The sequence below is a fragment of the Salmo salar genome, chromosome 24, assembly GCF_965601325.2.
Source record: "Salmo salar chromosome 24, fSalSal1, whole genome shotgun sequence".
Lineage (NCBI taxonomy): Eukaryota > Metazoa > Chordata > Actinopteri > Salmoniformes > Salmonidae > Salmo > Salmo salar.
The window spans coordinates 31,373,983-31,393,756 of record NC_138314.1 but is presented as its reverse complement, the minus strand read 5'-3'; the positions used below and the strand labels follow the sequence as shown (position 1 = coordinate 31,393,756).

Genomic DNA, 19,774 nt, shown 5'->3' with positions numbered 1-19,774 from the left:
GTAACCAAAATCACATGTTATACCAATCTGATGCCTGTCGATGACGTGGAATGAAACAATTGGTTGATGCAATGCAACACCTGAGTATGTAGTCAGGCAGGAGGAACTCGACCTCCACCATGCTTTGTTCTTACTGCAGGCCTTAATACTCAAATCAGTTTTGGCTGACTGATGGTGGTGCAGGCTGACTGGCGGGGGTGGTGCAGGCTGACTGATGGTGGTGGTGCAGGCTGACTGGCGGTGGTGGTGCAGGCTGACTGGCTGTGGTGCAGGCTGACTGGCGGTGGTGGTGCAGGCTGACTGGCTGTGGTGGTGCAGGCTGACTGGCTGTGGTGGTGCAGGCTGACTGGTGGTGGTGCAGGCTGACTGGCTGTGGTGCAGGCTGACTGGCGGTGGTGGTGCAGGCTGACTGGCGGTGGTGGTGCAGGCTGACTGGCGGTGGTGGTGCAGGCTGACTGGCGGTGGTGGTGCAGGCTGACTGGCGGTGGTGGTGCAGGCTGACTGGCTGTGGTGGTGCAGGCTGACTGGCTGGTGGTGCAGGCTGACTGGCGGTGGTGGTGCAGGCTGACTGGCGGTGGTGGTGCAGGCTGACTGGCGGTGGTGGTGCAGGCTGACTGGCGGTGGTGGTGCAGGCTGACTGGTGGTGGTGGTGCAGGCTGACTGGCTGTGGTGCAGGCTGACTGGCGGTGGTGGTGCAGGCTGACTGGCGGTGGTGGTGCAGGCTGACTGGCGGTGGTGGTGCAGGCTGACTGGCGGTGGTGGTGCAGGCTGACTGGCTGTGGTGCAGGCTGACTGGTGGTGGTGCAGGCTGACTGGTGGTGGTGCAGGCTGACTGGCGGTAGTGCAGGCTGACTGGCGGTGGTGGTGCAGGCTGACTGGTGGTGGTGCAGGCTGACTGGTGGTGGTGCAGGCTGACTGGTGGTGGTGCAGGCTGACTGGCGGTGGTGCAGGCTGACTGGCGGTGGTGCAGGCTGACTGGCGGTGGTGCAGGCTGACTGGCTGTGGTGCAGGCTGACTGGCGGTGGTGATGCAGGCTGACTGGCTGTGGTGCAGGCTGACTGGCTGTGGTGCAGGCTGACTGGTGGTAGTGCTCGTGCTTCCTCTCACTCACACAAGTTTTTGTGTAGCAAGTTAAGGTGCCAACAATGCCTGTCTTGGAAGTTTCCCAATTGCTTTGAATTTTCAAAATCATAGTGTAAGAACACTTTTAAAGCCTCAAGGATAAGATGATCCAGTCCTTTTTGGCTAGCCACAACCGTCAACAAGATAGCTAGCTATTTAGCTTGTTAGCGCACTCACTAATTCGTTTGTAAACAATTAACAAGCTAGTTAGCTACCCCATGTTTTTGTCAAACTGTCAGAGTATCTAGCAAGCAACAAGATATGCCAAATAACAGTCAAAAAAAGACTTGAGGGCAAAGACATCTGATTTGACCATTCAGACAAGTCACATGGCCAGGAATCAGATTTGTATCTGATTTCAAACCACCTATGAATGTGGTTTGAATGCGATTGGAAAACATCTGATTCCATGTGCTTTTTGTCTGTTCAGACTGCAGGAAAAGATCTGATTAGAATCGGATGTGCCAAAAAATATTTGAGTCACTTCAAACTGCCAGTGAGAACAAGGCCTAACACCATTAAGGTTGGTTTTACACAGGCAGCCCATTCAGATCTTTTGCCAATTATTTCCATATCTGATACCTATCTGATATTTTCCCCAATGTGTAAACAGCAACAAAAACACATGGAATATGATCTTTTGACTTCCGATTTATATCACATCTTTATGTGGATCTCAATGCTGATACAATTCTGATGCTCCATATGTGACTCTCAAATCAGATATTTTTTTGCTCTGAGATGGGTTTTTTGCACATGACCTGCCATAATTGAAAGGAACAGTGAAATGAAATGAGAATTGCATCTGTGCGCTGCTTCAGACACTACATCAGTGTGAATGAGCAAATAAGATATGGGTCACAACTTGATTGTGGACAGATGGGGAAAAAGATTGGATATAAAAAAAAATGTCAATTGGGTTCTTCGGGTGGCTGTGTAAACACAGCCTATGTGGAACTCCACACACACAGAGCTACAACAGCCATGCTCTATAGGAGCACTGTAGACCAGGTGGATTAACGCACATAAATCTGAGATTTAGGATGAAGGAGACAATGAAGATGAAAATCTATCTGGACTTTGAGATGCAATAAGGGGCTGAGAAGTGGAGTGAGAGAGGGAGAGAAAGGGGATGTTTCTATGCGAGGCCACACATTAACATGAACCCTGACACCTGACCTTGTGGCATCGTGTTCATTAGGACACAAATGGAAAAACTATTTGGAACATGAAGGAAGATTAGCGTTTCTTATTGGAGTTCACATAATCCCTCCCAATTTTAGTTAGTTTTCTTCTATTTGGTGGCTAATATCAGAGGATATAAGGGTTAGTTTATGTTTTAAAGATAATTCCTGTTACCTGTAGCATTTGGCTGCCAACGCCTTCTCTCTCCTTATATGGTCGGATGACCCCGTCCTCGTGAATGAAGCGAGGTGGACGCAGACTCTCCACATCCTGGGACGTCTCAGCCGCCCTCTTGATGCCCTGGAAAGTGCTGCTGGCCATGTCTATGATACCTCCTGTGGGTCTGGCCACAGCCCCCACCAGCCCCTTCCCGACACCCTTAAAGAAGCCTGCCGCACCCTCCTTCTGAGCACCTCTAATGGGCATGGTGACGATCCCTGTGATCCCACTGACGAAGCCCTGAGATAGAGAATGGGAGTGTTACAGACAGGGAGAACAGGTCTGAGAGACTGTTTCTACTGCTCAGCTATACTGGTAAGATTCGCATACAGCTGGATTGTGTTCTGTAGGCACCTGATGGGTGAAGACTGTTGAAATGGAGACTATCTGAACTTGGTCATTAGGAAACACCTAGGCTGTGTTTACACAGGCATACCAATTCTGATATTTTGCCCAATTATTGGCAACAGTTTTGGGGACATATCCGCATATCAAGTTAGAAAATTGTTTGTAAGTTCTGAGAATGGAGCCCTTTAAGTCCTACTCTTCTGGTTAAAAATAAAAACTATTCATAAATCTTCTTTAAAAATATTTATACAATAATACGTCTCTTAGGCTGTGTTAACAAAGGCAACACAATTCTAATATTTTGCCCAATTATTGGCAAAAGAGCTGATCTGATTGGTCAAAATAACATTTAGTGGAAAAAGATCAGAATTAGGCTGCCTGTGTAAACGCAACCTTATCTTCAACTTCCCCTGCAACGTAGCAGGTTACGTTGTACTACTGCACACATCCCGGTTCTGTTGTGCTGATGTTTCTGGGTTCCATTCTCGGACACCAGTTAGGCCGTACTGGGGTTAGTGTTCTATAGTGGGTCAGACTCACAGAGACCAGTCCTTTGCCTCCACGAGTCAGGCCCTCTCTTAGGCCGCTGGGCTGCTTGTTCATAGCCTCTCGTCTCTTCTGCTGGTATTCCTCATCCATCGTCATGGCAGCCACACCCTTCGCCATGGCGCCTGTTATCCTGGAGGCAGCGCCCGCAATGCCCCCTGGGAGAAGGGACAGAGTGAACACACAGTAGCGAAGAGGAGAGAGGCAAAGGAGAAAGAAGAAACAAAAGGGGAGAGAGAAGCGAGAAGACAGGGGAGAGAGAAGACAGGGGAGAGAGAAGACAGGGGAGAGAGAAGACAGGGGAGAGAGAAGACAGGGGAGAGAGAAGAGGGAGAGAGAAGAGGGGAGTTAGAAGACAAGGGAGAGAGAAGACAGGGGAGAGAGAAGACAGGGGAGAGAGAAGAGGGAGAGAGAAGAGGGGAGTTAGAAGACAAAGGAGAGAGAAGACAGGGGAGAGAGAAGACAGGGGAGAGAGAAGACAGGGGAGAGAGAAGACAGGGGAGAGAGAAGACAGGGGAGAGAGAAGACAGGGGAGAGAGAAGACAGGGGAGAGAGAAGAGGGAGAGAGAAGAGGGGAGTTAGAAGACAAGGGAGAGAGAAGACAGGGGAGAGAGAAGAGGGGAGTTAGAAGACAAGGGAGAGAGAAGACAGGGGAGAGAGAAGACAGGGGAGAGAGAAGACAGGGGAGTTAGAAGACAAGGGAGAGAGAAGAGGGGAGTTAGAAGACAAGGGAGAGAGAAGACAAGGGAGCGAGAAGACAGGGGAGAGAGAAGAGGGGAGTTAGAAGACAAGGGAGAGAGAGACAGGGAGCGAGAAGACAGGGGAGAGAGAAGGGGGGAGTTAGAAGACAAGGGAGAGAGAAGACAGGGGAGAGAGAAGAGGGAGAGAGAAGAGGGGAGTTAGAAGACAAGGGAGAGAGAAGACAGGGGAGAGAGAAGACAGGGGAGAGAGAAGAGGGAAAGAGAAGAGGGGAGTTAGAAGACAAGGGAGAGAGAAGACAGGGGAGAGAGAAGAGGGAGAGAGAAGAGGGGAGTTAGAAGACAAGGGAGAGAGAAGACAGGGGAGAGAGAAGACGGGAGAGAGAAGACAAGGGAGAGAGAAGACACGGGAGAGAGAAGACACGGGGGAGAGAGAAGACAGAGAGAGAGACCCATAAGAGAAGGACAAAGAAGAGAGAGCGGAAGAGAGAGAGAGCGCGAGAGAGAAATGTCAGGGGGTAAATATAGTTAAGTCTGAAGTGGAGGGATGGCAATGAGGGAATTAAGGAGAATCAAGGTGAGCAGAAAAGAGATGAACGAGAACAGCACTTACCCACTGCTCCTCCAACCAGTGCCTTCACCCCCAGCGCCATACCCTCCACAAACTCCTCTGGTCCCTGGATAGCTCCCTTGAGAACCCCAAAACAGAGTTACTCAGATACATACCATCTATACAAATAACTACCGCACTGTGTCAAGTATTACAAATTTATACTGGCAGTGTTTGGCACTATAAGTGATTTAGTTCATACGTAGTTTGACCTGGCATGGTTCATACTGGTTGCACTGGGGTCTTACCTGATAGGGCTCATAGAAGAAAGCCTCCACTCCCTCAGACAGACCTCGGATAAGTCCAAAGGGGTTTCCCAGCACGTCCAAGCCCAATACCAGCACATACATCTGCTTTATCGCCTGAGACATGGATGGGAACATGGCTCAGTTGTCTTGTGTATCATAGTAATTACATTACTTGTTGGGAGGGGTCCTAACTAGAGGAACTAAAAGTTTTCACATAAACCATTAATTGAAGTGAATGAGTGACTTGTTAGGATTTGGCCATTAGTTCCCACTTGGAGTGGAGTGTGTGTGAGACATTACCTGTTTCGAGTAGTGTCTGATGACCTCCCATTGTAGTTGCTGGCGAGTGCGAAACTGGAATGTCAGCTGGAAATAGGCCAATCTAGGGAAGTTACAGAAAATGACAGTGGGTCAGACGCCACTGTAAATGTATACAAAAAGGGGGTATGGTAAAATAAAGCTTTGCCAAAAGCAAATAAATAGCATGAAGTGGTTGTGTAGAGTTTCTGTTTGGTGTGTGTGTGTATAGCCTAGTGGTTAGAGTGTTGGACTAGTAACCGAAAGGTTGCAAGTTCGAATCCCCGAGCTGACAAGGTAAAAATCTGTCGTTCTGCCCCTGAACAAGGCAGTTAAGGCCGTTATTGAAAGTAAGAATTTGTTCTTAACTGACTTGCCTAGTTAAATAAAGGTAAAACAAAAAACCACTTCATGCTATTTATTTGCTTTTGGCAAAGCTTTATTTTACCATGTCCCCTTTTTGTAAAAAAAACTGAGTTTAAATGTATTTGGCTAAGGTGTATGTAAACTTCCGAATTTGTGTGTGTGTGTGTGATATATACACACAGACACACACACAAACACACACACACACACACACACACACACACACACACACACACACACACACACACACACACACACACACACACACACACACACACACACACACACACACACACACACACAAAGTCAGAGGTTTACATACTTTTTTATTTTTTTACAATTCCTGACATTTAATCCTAGTAAAAATTCCCTGTCTTAGTTCACCACTTTATTTTAAGAATGTGAAATGTCAGATTAATAGTTTAGAGAATGATTTATTTCAGCTTTCATTTATTTTATCACATTCCCAGTGGGTCAGAAGTTTACATACACTCAATTAGTATTTGGTAGAACTGCCTTTAAATTGTTTAACTTGGGTCAAACATTTTGGGTAGACTTCCACAAGCTTCCCAGAATAAGTTGGGTGAATTTTGTCCCATTCCTCCTGACAGAGCTGGTGTAACTGAGTCAGGCCTCCGTGCTCGCACACACATGTTCAGTTCTGCCCACAAATGTTCTATAGGGTTGAGGTCAGGGCTTTGTGATGGCCACTCCAATACCTTGACTTTGTTGTCCTTAAGCCATTTTGACACAACTTTGGAAGTACACTTGGGGTCATTGTTCATTTGGAAGACCCATTTGCAACCAAGCTTTAACTTCCTGACTGATGTCTTGAGATATTGCTTCAATATATCCACATACTTTTCCTCCCTCATGATGCCATCTATTTTGTGAAGTGCACTAGTCCCTCCTGCAGCAAAACACCCCCACAACATGATGCTGCCACCCCTGTGCTTCACGGTTGGTGTTCTTCGGCTTGCAAGCCTCCCCCCTTTTCCTCCAAACATAACGATTGTTATTATGGCCAAACAGTTCTATTTTTGTTTCATCAGACCAGAGGACATTTCTCCAAAAAGTACGATCTTTGTCCCCATGAGCAGTTGCAAACCGTAGTCTGGCTTTTTTATGGCGGTTTTGGAGCAGTGGCTTCTTCCTTGCTGAGAGACCTTTCAGGTTATGTCGATATAGGACTCGTTTTTACTGTGGATATAGATACTTTTGTAGCTGTTTCCTCCAGCATCTTCACAAGGTCTTTTGCTGTTGTTCTGGGATTGATTTGCACTTTTCGCACCAAAGTACGTTCATCTCTAGGAGACAAAACGCGTCTCCTTCCTGAGCGGTATGATGGCTGCGAGGTCCCATGGTGTTTATACTTGCGTACTATTTTTTGATTTCTTTTGATTTTCCCATGATGTCAAGAAAAGAGGCATTGAGTTTGAAGGTAGACCTTGAAATACATCCACAGGTACACCTCCAATTGAATCAAATGATGTCAATTCGCCTGTCAGAAGCTTCTAAAGCCATAATATCATTTTCTGGAATTTTCCAAGCTGTTTAAAGCCACAGTCAGCTTAGTGTATGTAAACTTCTGACCCACTGGAATTGTGATACAGTGAATTGAAAGTGAAATAATCTTTCTGTAAGCGATTGTTGGAAAAATGACTTGTGTCATGCTGTAGATGTCTTAACCGACTTGCCAAAACTATAGTTTGTTTACAAGAAATTTGTGGAGTGGTTGAAAAACCAGTTTTAATGACTCCAACCTAAGTGTATGTAAACTTCCGACTTCAACTGATATATATATTAGTACTATTCAAAAGTTTGGACACACCTACCACACCACCTCATTCATGGGTTTTTCTTTGAGCGAATGCCAATAGTGTGCAAAGCTATCATCAAGGCAAGGCTACTTTGAAGAATCTCAAATATATTTTGATTTGTTTAACACTTTTTTGGTTACTACATGATTCCATATGTGTTATTTCATAGTTTGTAGAAAATGTAGAATGTAGTAAATAGTAAAAATATAGAAAAACCCTGGACTGAGTAGGTGTGTCAAAACTTTTGACTGGTACTATGTATGTATGTATGTATGTATGTATGTATGTATGTATGTGTGTATGTGTGTGTGTGTGTGTGTGTGTGTGTGTGTGTGTGCCATTGTATGTGTCCATACTTGAAGACGACGTCCTGCACGTCAGTGAGGGTTGCTCCGATGCTCTTCAGCAGCAGATTGAGGGATTGGACAGGGATGACCTCGGTCTCCCTCTTCTCCTTATTACCATCCTCTCCTCCAGAACTCAAAGACAAACTCAGGTGCAACTGCCAAACAAACACAAACACACCTTGCTATAGCTACATCATCCCATGATAGAATCCCTTGCTATGGTGCATAACTGGCCAATAACAGTTCATGACTAGATGGCCTACTGGTCAAGCCATGCTGTCTGGAAAATATCCTGGCCCTAACATAATTTAGCATACACATAGTAAATGCACTGTAATGACACCGAAGCTCACCTTGATGGGAGAGATGTGGAAGTACTCATAGAGACTGATAGGGGACGTGTCAGCGGCTGAGATGTTGTTCAGCTCAGTCTTGAGATACTCAATGTCCTTCTCAAACAACTCCACCTGAACACCACCGAGGGAGAGGAGAGAGATATTGATGAGGAGCGGAAGTGAAACCAGGAACTACAGTTCTAAACTTAGTCTAGTTGTTTTCATAGTATTCGCAGGTAGGATGGTTCTTACGTCCGGGGACAAATCTATATTAGAATATTAAAGTTGATAGATTTCCCAAAGAAGCATCGCAGCAGGCTGCATTGCCTGCATGGATAGTAATGTTAGCAGCAGGATGTGGGTACAAGGGTAAGTTGTTTATCAAGTTAATTATATATTCTAGGTAACATCAGCTAAGTAAATATAAATAGGATAGACAGCCATCCAATATTTCTTATTTTAATGAAACAAACGTTAGCTTGATCTGCTAAAAACAATGTTAGCTACCTAGATAGTAGCTAAGCTAGCTAGCTAATGAACAGATTTTCAGTCCCAAAGAGAGAACTATGACAAATTATACAAAAATGTTATATTACTTGAGAATAATGAAGCAAGTCCTAGTCTAATATGTATGTTTTCTAACCTCCGATACAGAGACCTGCGAACTCTGCAGATGAAGGTCACAAAGAGAGTCTCAAGTCCTGGAGAGACTGAAGGGTCTATCTCCAACGGGTTACATACACTGTTGTTTCTCTTGCTCCTAGAGATCTAGCTACTGGGTGTGCAGGTTTCTGTTCCAGCCCAGCCATTCTGCTTATTATTTGTATTAGACACTATTCATTTAACTATTCAATCATCTCTTGTTTTGGAGTAAGATGAATGTCTAAACCCATTAACTGTTTACATAGACGTTCTTTGTATGATAGGAAATACAGTGTTGATTCTTGAATTTAAGTATAGCGTATTTTTTGGTCAGTGAACATTCCCTGTTTGTCTCTTTTATTTGGTTGTCACTCACTCTCATTTTGTTTGATGATATTACACAGATTTGTAGCTGATGTCATTGATCATTGGTGTGGGTGTAACAATCCCTGTACATGGCTGACCTAAGATGCAACCCCTCTCTACAACAGCACTTCATACCCACAAAGCAGCATCCATTATCCTACCAAACCCATGATCTTGGTTAGGCTAGGATAACAGTACTTTAGGTCTCAGGGTGGGTGACAGCACCACATGATGACGTGGAGGTAGAGGCGTGGATCAGAAAACCAGTCAGCATCTGGTGACCCCCATTTGCCTGATGCAGCACGACATCTACTTCGCATAAAGTTCATCAGGCTGTTGATTTTGGCCTGTGGAATGTTGTCACACTCCTCTTCAATGGCTGTGCAAAGTTGCTGGATACTGGAACACGCTGTAGTACACATCAATCCAGAGCCTCCCAAACATGCTCAGTGGGTGACATGTCTGGTGAGTATGCACGCCATGGAAGAACTGGGACATTTTCAGCTTCCATGAATTGTGTACAGATTCTTGCGACATGGGGCCATCTGTGCATTATCATGATTAAATATTAGGTGATGTCGGCGGATGAATGGCACGACAATGGGCCTCAGGATCTCGTCACAGTATCTCTGTGAATTCAAATTGCCATTGATAAAATGTAATTGTGTTCATTGTCTGTAGCTTATGCCTGCCCATAGCATAACCCCGTCACCATGGGGCACTCTGTTCACAACGTTGACGTCAGCAAATCGTTCGCCCACACGCCGCCATACATGCTGTCTGCCATCTGCCTGGTACAGTTGAAACCGGGATTCATCTGTGAAGAGCACACTTCTCCAGCATGCCAGTGCCCACTGAAGGTGAGCATTTGCCCACTGAAGTCGGTTACGACGCCGAACTGCAGTCAGGTAAAGACCCTGGTGAGGACGACGAGCGCGAAGATGAGCTTCTGCTAGACGGTTTGTGCAAAAATTATTTGGTTGTGCAAATCCAGTTTCACCAGCTGTCCGGGTGGCTGGTCTCAGACAATCCCGCAGGTGAAGAACCCAGATGTGGAGGTCCTGGGCTGGCGTACTTACACGTTGGTCTGCGGTTGTGAGGCTGGTTGGATGTACTGCCAAATTCTCTAAAACGACGTTGGAGGCAGCTTATGGTAGAGAAATTAACATTAAGTTCTCTGGCAACAGCTCTGGTGGACATCCCTGCAGTCAGCATGCCAAATGCACGCTCCCTCAAAACTTGAGACATCTGTGGCATTGTGTTGTGTGACAAAACTGCACATTTTAGAGTTTCCTTTTATTGTCCCCAGCACAAGGTACACCTGTGTACTGACAATGTGTAATGATCATGCTGTTTAATCAGCTTCTTGATATGCCACACCTGTCAGGTGGATGGATTATCTTGGCAAAGCAGAAATGCTCACTAACAGGGATGTAAACAAATTTGTGCAAAACATTTGAGAGAAATACTTTTTGTGCATATGGAAAATGTCTGGGATCTTTTATTTCAGCTCAAGAAACATGGCAACAACACTTTACATGTTGCGTTTATATTTTTTTTCAGTGTAGAAAGTGTTATTGTTTGGACAGTTGAAAAGGTCTATAGCAGGGGTCGGCAACCTTTTTTGCGTGGAGTGCCAATTTACAATTTATCCTAAGATTTCTAATGATCTGCGTGCCAGTTATGATTTTCATATGTGCATTACTACTAATTGTGTCTGTTGAATATCTAATTGCTCACAAACTGAAGATGCTCACAAACTGAAGAATTCCATAGCTCGCTAAACAGAGGCGCTGTCCAAGATTAAGCACTACGGGCTTAAGCACTACGGGCTTAATCTTGGAACACAGATTCTCTTGGTGAATGATACAGTGACATTTAACCACAAGGTGGCCAATCTTATCTTCAATCAGCTTTGTGAATCCTTTATGTTTCCACCATAGTGGAGGTACCGTCAGTTGTAATAGCGAATATGTTTTTAATAGACACCTCTCTCCTCAAAATGATCTGTGAAGGCTTTTGCTACATCCTCCCCTTTAGTAGTACCATGCATGGGTTGTAGACAAAGCAGCTCCTCACATACCGGCTCCGAGTCACAGTATCCTATAGACAAAGCAGCTCCTCACATACCTGTTCTGAGTCACAGTATCCTATAGACAAAGCAGCTCCTCACATACCTGCTCTGAGTCATAGTATCCTATAGACAAAGCAGCTCCTCACATACCTGTTCTGAGTCACAGTATCCTATAGACAAAGCAGCTCCTCACATACCTGTTCTGAGTCACAGTATCCTATAGACAAAGCAGTTCCTCACATACCTGCTCTGAGTCACAGTATCCTATAGACAAAGCAGCTCCTCAGGTACCTGTTCTGAGTCACAGTATCCTATAGACAAAGCAGCTCCTCACATACCTGCTCTGAGTCACAGTATCCTATAGACAAAGCAGCTCCTCACATACCTATTCTGAGTCACAGTATCCTATAGACAAAGCAGTTCCTCACGTACCTGTTCTGAGTCACAGTATCCTATAGACAAAGCAGCTCCTCACATACCTGCTCTGAGTCACAGTATCCTATAGACAAAGCAGCTCCTCACATACCTGTTCTGAGTCACAGTATCCTATAGACAAAGCAGCTCCTCACATACCTATTCTGAGTCACAGTATCCTATAGACAAAGCAGTTCCTCACATACCTGTTCTGAGTCACAGTATCCTATAGACAAAGCAGCTCCTCGCATACCTGCTCTGAGTCACAGTATCCTATAGACAAAGCAGCTCCTCACATACCTGCTCTGAGTCACAGTATCCTATAGACAAAGCAGCTCCTCAGGTACCTGTTCTGAGTCACAGTATCCTATAGACAAAGCAGCTCCTCACATACCTGTTCTGAGTCACAGTATCCTATAGACAAAGCAGCTCCTCACATACCTATTCTGAGTCACAGTATCCTATAGACAAAGCAGCTCCTCACGTACTTGTTCTGAGTCACAGTATCCTATAGACAAAGCAGCTCCTCACATACCTATTCTGAGTCACAGTATCCTATAGACAAAGCAGTTCCTCACGTACCTGTTCTGAGTCACAGTATCCTATAGACAAAGCAGCTCCTCACATACCTGCTCTGAGTCACAGTATCCTATAGACAAAGCAGCTCCTCACATACCTATTCTGAGTCACAGTATCCTATAGACAAAGCAGTTCCTCACGTACCTGTTCTGAGTCACAGTATCCTATAGACAAAGCAGCTCCTCACATACCTGCTCTGAGTCACAGTATCCTATAGACAAAGCAGCTCCTCACATACCTGTTCTGAGTCACAGTATCCTATAGACAAAGCAGCTCCTCACATACCTATTCTGAGTCACAGTATCCTATAGACAAAGCAGTTCCTCACATACCTGTTCTGAGTCACAGTATCCTATAGACAAAGCAGCTCCTCGCATACCTGCTCTGAGTCACAGTATCCTATAGACAAAGCAGCTCCTCACATACCTGCTCTGAGTCACAGTATCCTATAGACAAAGCAGCTCCTCACATACCTGTTCTGAGTCACAGTATCCTATAGACAAAGCAGCTCCTCACGTACTTGTTCTGAGTCACAGTATCCTATAGACAAAGCAGTTCCTCACGTACCTGTTCTGAGTCACAGTATCCTATAGACAAAGCAGCTCCTCACATACCTGTTCTGAGTCACAGTATCCTATAGACAAAGCAGCTCCTCACATACCTGTTCTGAGTCACAGTATCCTATAGACAAAGCAGTTCCTCACATACCTGCTCTGAGTCACAGTATCCTATAGACAAAGCAGCTCCTCACGTACCTGTTCTGAGTCACAGTATCCTATAGACAAAGCAGTTCCTCACGTACCTGTTCTGAGTCACAGTATCCTATAGACAAAGCAGCTCCTCACATACCTGTTCTGAGTCACAGTATCTTGCAACAACTGCCAGACGTGGAATGTCATTCACATCCACACTCTCATCAAGAGCCACACAGGTGCATCTTTTAACGCTACAGTATGCTGCTCCTTTACATTTTCAACCATCTCAGTAACGCACCTTTCAACAGTTCTGGCAGACACAGGCGCCTTTTATCTTTCAGATGATTGTGTCTTTGTTAGGCAATCCATCAAATAAAGCCTGCAAACTACTGAGGAAAGCCTCCTTGATATATTCCCCATTAGTAAATGTTTTTCCATGTTTAGCAACGTTCAGTGCAACTTTGTAGCTCCCCTCTGTAGCTTGATTTTTGACTGCAAGTAGATTTGTAAACATAACTTCTTGCTTATCATACCTGGACACAGCCCTCTTGATTCCTTCAGCCTTTTCCGCCTCATCCTTCAAGTTTTTCTCACGTCTCGTTTCAAAATGACGGCGTACACTTGATGTCCGACAAACAACAGTTTTACAACAGAGAGCGCAAACAGCCTGGCCCTTCCATATTCCTTTGTCCAAGAGGGAATAAATGAGTGGACATCTGCCTTATTTTTCTTTGCTGATGACATTTTGCGCCCTGAACTTCTTTAAATAACAAAAGAAGGCTTTCTAGCTCTCATCTTCAGTGCTGTCTTGGTTTTGAATTTGTCGGGAGAGGCGAGGCAGGTCCTCTTGCACTGAACTAATAATATGAAACTCCTGCAAAATCATGAAAGCCCACTGGCTAATCAGGATTGACATACCTTGGGAACTACAACATTGCAGTGAATACCAATGCAATTTCGAAACCAGTGCATGCAATTTCAATAATTTTCTCCAGTTCATAAAAAAACATTTACTGACCAAAATAAGTAAGATAATAAACATCAAGGCAAGGCTTAGCACGCCAAGAAAAAAAAGAAAAAAGAATATATATATATATTTTACTTCGTCTTTTTTTGGGGTGGGTGGCTTGCCAAGCCATAGCGTGCCAAGGCAAATACCCTCGCATGCCAAGGCAAGTTGCCGACCCCTGTTTTGAAGGCTCTTTGCACTTGCTAGAGTGTGGAGGTCAATTGAGGGGAAGGTCAGGGTTGGGGAGGGTCTTACCATCTGCTCTGATGTCATCACGCTGGCCGTCTCCGGGGTGAACAGATCCAAGATGGCGTAGAGGAAACCCAGGTCCAACTTCAAGTCCATCTCCTGGATCAGCACCATGAAATACCTGACCAAGCCAGGGGGTGGAAGATATAGAGACAGGCAATGAGAAAGTTGACAGAAAGGAAGGTAAGGGAACAGAGAGAGAGAAGACACAGAGAGAGATGGAAGATAGGTGGGAGAAAATGAACTATAGCGTTGGACTCACTTGATGCGGGAGATATCGGAGTGTCCGGCTGCCCTGGTAACAATACTGATGTCGGTCAGAGGTTTGGGCTCTAAAGGAAAACGTGGAGCAGAAACACCCATAGCTATGTGTTTATCCAGAGTACTCCACTCTAACAATGTGTATGGTTGCGTCCGAAATGGCCCCCTTTTGGGACCCACTTAGGCCCATGTAAGTGTGACTGCACAACACCGAGGGACTTGGACAGAGTTTGGTACTGACCTGAGTCCATGGTGACAGACTTTGGTAGTTTTATTGGGTAGAAGACATAGGGAAAGATTGCTCCAGGCAGCTGATTCTGGATCTGTGGAAAAACAAAGGACTCAAAAAATGGACTCCAACCAAAACGTCAGCATGAAAGGAATGGCATTGAATTTAACTGAATAGTTGGCCAAATGACTAAATGGTAAATGTAAAAATCTATGGTATGATAGTCAGGTCGGGTGGGGACCCACAATACAGTTGGATAGAATGCGCACTTTCCAACTCTCTGGAACCCACCTGTATGCGGTTGATCTGCACACGGTAGGCACTCTGGCGCGCCGATACGCTGTACTCCACCTTCACCCCTGGAAGGAAGTTCCTCCTGATTGGAGCATCATATGGCTTCATCATCCTCATGTCTTGCCTGTTTGGCGTCAGAGACACCTGATAACAGAGTTAGCCCACACACACACAGGTTATGCTGGAGCTGTGCACAAAGTGAGAACCACATCTACCTTTACAAATTGTATAATTTTCAAGGGGTAGGATATCAAGTGGATGGTACATGGTATCAGACGCATGGATACTGTATAGTGGCATATCCAGTTGCTGTCTGACCTGGAAGTTGCTCTCCAGGTCTAAGATGGTGTTGTCCACTGATTCACTCTCGGTGTACTCTCTGAAGTGGGTCTCCAGCTGCGCTGCATATTTCAAACTCAGGGGTTTCCAGCGAGACTTCTTCTTTGGCTTGAACTCCCACACCACGTCTGAACTACACACACACACACACACACACACACACAGGAGGAAAGCACACTGAACATGCTGCTGTTCTGAAATTGGAACCACCTTTCCACTCACAGTACAACCAACTGTAGTACTATCATACCATAGTGAGTGAGTGTATATACCGTGTGTGTGTGTGTGTGTGTATACCTGGTAATGCCAATGAAGGACACCTCCTGGTGGCTGCTGTTGTTGACCAGGGAGATGCCCACGTCTTGCAGGGAGAGGATGATCTCCTGTTCAGCCAGCTCGGCCTTCTCACTCTCACACAGCAGCTTGTAGATCCGCCTGTCCTCGGTGAACAGCGCCACTCGCTGGAGGCCCTCGTAGAACGAGATGAGGTACAGCTTACCCTCCTCGTTCACGTCCAACCGCAGGTCCTACACACGGATCAAGTGCACATCAGATGCAAAGAAAGCCTCAACAACTTTTTACACTATGCTTATACGACTGTACGTATTTTGTCTGTCTTGTAGAATTTTAAACTGGTTATCATCATGTTGCTTCCCTTGTAAAACTGCTCAGGTCATCAAACCAGTATAAGGGGGATAAAAATGCAGTAACACTTTGAAAGTTTCTGGTGGACCTTTACTAATCCTTTACTAAGCCTTTTGAGGATCGGAGCCTGAATAATGATCCGATTAAAGTTGTGTGATTATTGATGGACTACACCTTATTAAGCAGCTCTGTTAAACACTAAGCAGGAGATCCTAGTCTGTTTCATATCAGTTCATTTTTAGTGTGATATGTAATATGTATACATATAGCCTACATATTAGTCTGAGGAGATACTATGGTTGAGCCTCACGCCTGTGTGTCATATTGGTCTGATGTACTCAATACAAAATGTGCATCACACGAATATGAAACACTGGTATAAATAAGAATGAACCATATTATCAATCAAACCTTGTGAGAATGTAACATATCACCACTGCTAGTGTGAATGGTGGTTAGGGTTGGGCAATCAACTTTTGTTCTATCCTGTACATATAAAATCGCCCGATAGACCCCTTAGAGGCCAGACATTTTTGTATTACATTTCTTTTTATAATTGAGAAACAGACAGAAAAAGTCTGAATAGACCGCTAGCGCAAGCTCGCATGCAACGGGAGGGACGAGAGGAATCGGATTCATGACAACATATTTAGGGGAGCTAAATGGGCCAAATCCGATGTTACAAGAACTGCCACAGACAAAACTCCAGGGTTTGTTAAAACGGCTGTCCTCAAAACAGTTTGTAATGGACTTGTGCTCATGTACAACGCACTTGAACTCACCCTACTGTCCGAGTGCTTAGCTTACAGAAACGTATCACCTCTATTGCCTATGCAGACAAACTGATCCACTACAGGAACCTTATCAACACAACAATGAGATTGAGGATCCAAATTCACAGTGTCTGCTCTGATGTTTAAAATTCCACAGAACCCCCTCTTGCACAGTGGAACCTAGAACAATATGTGACAACTTAGTTATGGTATGGTCCTTTCAGCACCACGATTTGAAAATAACCCTCATCAAGATCTGGTGCCTACACCTAATAGTCTTACTTACCACTTATTATTATTATTACAAATAGAAGATTATCACTTATCACAATGGTGCTCGTTTAGTATAGTTAGATCAAAGCTGAATCAATATCTCACAAGATCACAATGATTCATTACTAGTCATTTATCTGAAGCTGAATAGTTAAAAAAATCCTCAACACAGCAAGCCACTAGGCCGGATATACAGTGCCTTCGGAGTGTATTCAGACGCCTTGACTTTTTCCACATTTTGTTATGTTACAGCCTTATTCTAAAATGGAATTTCAATTAACAGGTGTGCCTTGTTAAAAGTATATTTGTGGAATTTCTTTCCTTCTTAATGTGTTTGAGCCAATCAGTTGTGTTGTGACAAGGTAGGGGTGGTATACAGAAGATAGCCCTATTTGGTAAAAGACCAAGTCCATCAACTGTTCAGAGGAGACTGCGTGAAATCAGGCCTTCATGATCGATTTGCTACAAAGAAACCACGACGAAAGGACACCAATAAGAAGAGACTTGCTTGGGCCAAGAAACAAGAGCAATGGACATTAGACCGGTGGAAATCTGTCCTTTGGTCTGATGAGTCAAAATTGAGATTTTTGGTTCCAACCGCCATGTCGTTGTAAGACGCAGAGTAGGTGAACGAATGATCTCTGCATGTGTGGTTCCCACCGTGAAGCATGGAGGAGGAGGTGTGATGGTGTGGGGGTGCTTTGCTGGTGACACTGTCTGTGATTGATTTAGAATTCAAGGCACACTTAACCAGCATAGCTACCACAGCATTCTGCAGCGGTACGTCATCCCATCTGGTTTGCACTTAGTGGGACTATCATTTGTTTTTCAACAGGACAATGACCCAAAACACTCCTCCAGGCTGTGTAAGGGCTATTTGACCAAGAAAGAGGGTGCTGCATCAGATGACCTGGCCTCTACAATCACCCGACCTCAACCCAATTGAGATGGTTTGGGATGAGTTAGACCACAGAGTGAAGGAAACGCAGCCAACAAGTGCTCAGCATATGTGGGAACTCCTTCAAGACTGCTGGAAAAGCATTCCTCATGAAGGAGGTTGAGAGAATTCCAAGAGTGTGCAAAGCTGTCATCAAGGCAAAGGGTGGCTACTTTGAAGAATGTCAAATATAAAATATATTTTGATTTGTTTAACACTTTTTTGGTTCCTACATGATTCCATATGTGTTATTTCATAGTTTTGATGTCTTAACTATTATTCTACAATGTAGGAAATAGCAAAAATAAAGAAAAACCCTGGAATGAGAAGGTGTGCCCAAACTTTGGACTGGTACTGTATATATTTTTTTTTATCAATCTACACACAATACCCCATAATGACAAAGTAAAAACAGGTTTGCACATTCATAAAAATAAAAAATAAAATAGAAATACCTTATTTACATAAGTATTCAGACTCTTTGCTATGAGACTCGAAATTGAGCTCAGGTGAATCCTGTTTCCATTGATCATCTACAACTTGATTGGAGTCCACCTGTGGTAAATTCAATTGATTGGACATGATTTGGAAAGGCACACACCTGTCTATATAAGGTCCCACAGTTGACAGTGCATGTCAGAGCAAAAACCACCACCATGAGGTTGAAGGAATTGTTCGTAGAGCTCCGAGACAGGATTGTGTCGAGGCACAGATCTGGGGATGGGTACCAAAACATTTCTGCAGCATTGAAGGTACCCAATAACACAGTGGTCTCCATCATTCTTAAATAGAAGAAATTTGGAACCACCAAGACTCTTCCTAGTGCTGGCCGCCCGGCCAAACTGAGCAATCGGGGGAGAAGGACCTTGGTCAGGGAGGTGACCGAGAACCTGATGGTTACTCTGACAGAGCCCCAGAGCTCCTCTGTGGAGATGGGAGAACCTTCCAGAAGGACAACCATCTCTGCAGAACTCCACCAAACAGGCCTTTATGGTAGAGTGGCCAGACCAAAGCTACTCCTCAGTAAAAGGCATATGACAGCCCGCTTGGAGTTTGCCAAAAGGCACCTAAAGACTGTGAAAAGACATGAGAAACAAGATTCTCTGGTCTGATGAAACCAAGATTGAACTCTTTGGCCTGAACGCCAAGCGTCACACCTGGAGGAAACCTGGCACCATCCCTTCGGTGAAGCGTGGTGGTGGCAGCATCATGCTGTGGGGATGTTTTTCTGCGACAGGGAGACTAGTCAGGATCAAGGGAAAGATGAATGGCGCAAAGTACAGAGAGATCTTTGATGAAAACCTGCTCCAGCACGCTCAGGACCTCAGACTGGGGCGAAGGATCACCTTCCAACAGGACGACAACCCTAAGCACACAGCCAAGACAATGCAGGAGTGGCTTCGGGACAAGTCTCTGAATGTCCTTGAGTGGCCCACGCGAGCCCGGACTTGAACCCAATCTAACAACTCTGGAGAGACCTGAAAATAGCTGTGCAGCGACGCTCCCGATCCGACATGACAGAGCTCGAGTGGATCTGCCGAGAAGAATGGGAGAAACTCCCCAAAAACAGGTATGCCAAGCTTGTTGCGTCATACCCAAGAAGGCTGTAATTACTGCCAAAGGTGCTTCAAAGTATTGAGTAAAGGGTCTGAATACTTCCGTAAATGTGATATCAGTTTTTTATTTTGCTTTTCTTTGTCATTATGGGGTATTGTGTGTAGATTTAATTTTTTTTTAATCCATTTTAGAAAAAGGCTGTAACGTAACAAAATGTGGAAAAAGTCAAGGGGTCTGAATACTTTCCAAATGCACTGTATGCTTGTATTGAACCAAAATGAAAGGCTATTTGTTAAC

General features: G+C 44.8%; 1 protein-coding gene across 2 annotated transcripts in view; it reads right to left on the bottom strand.

The window, feature by feature from the left end:
* The window catches only part of LOC106585690 (intermembrane lipid transfer protein VPS13A), a 71,819-nt gene that overhangs the window by 13,253 nt on the left and 38,792 nt on the right, over nt 1–19,774 (bottom strand). For both annotated transcript variants that reach the window (XM_014172179.3, XM_014172180.3), the window contains 13 exons: nt 15,590–15,819; nt 15,272–15,425; nt 14,951–15,097; nt 14,672–14,753; nt 14,432–14,501; nt 14,176–14,290; nt 8,160–8,273; nt 7,816–7,961; nt 5,277–5,358; nt 4,977–5,090; nt 4,732–4,807; nt 3,415–3,578; nt 2,482–2,766 (listed from right to left, as the gene is read on the bottom strand). In XM_014172179.3, coding sequence (XP_014027654.1) covers nt 2,482–2,766; nt 3,415–3,578; nt 4,732–4,807; nt 4,977–5,090; nt 5,277–5,358; nt 7,816–7,961; nt 8,160–8,273; nt 14,176–14,290; nt 14,432–14,501; nt 14,672–14,753; nt 14,951–15,097; nt 15,272–15,425; nt 15,590–15,819 — 1,779 coding nt within the window. The remainder of the gene's footprint in view (nt 1–2,481; nt 2,767–3,414; nt 3,579–4,731; nt 4,808–4,976; nt 5,091–5,276; nt 5,359–7,815; nt 7,962–8,159; nt 8,274–14,175; nt 14,291–14,431; nt 14,502–14,671; nt 14,754–14,950; nt 15,098–15,271; nt 15,426–15,589; nt 15,820–19,774) is intronic.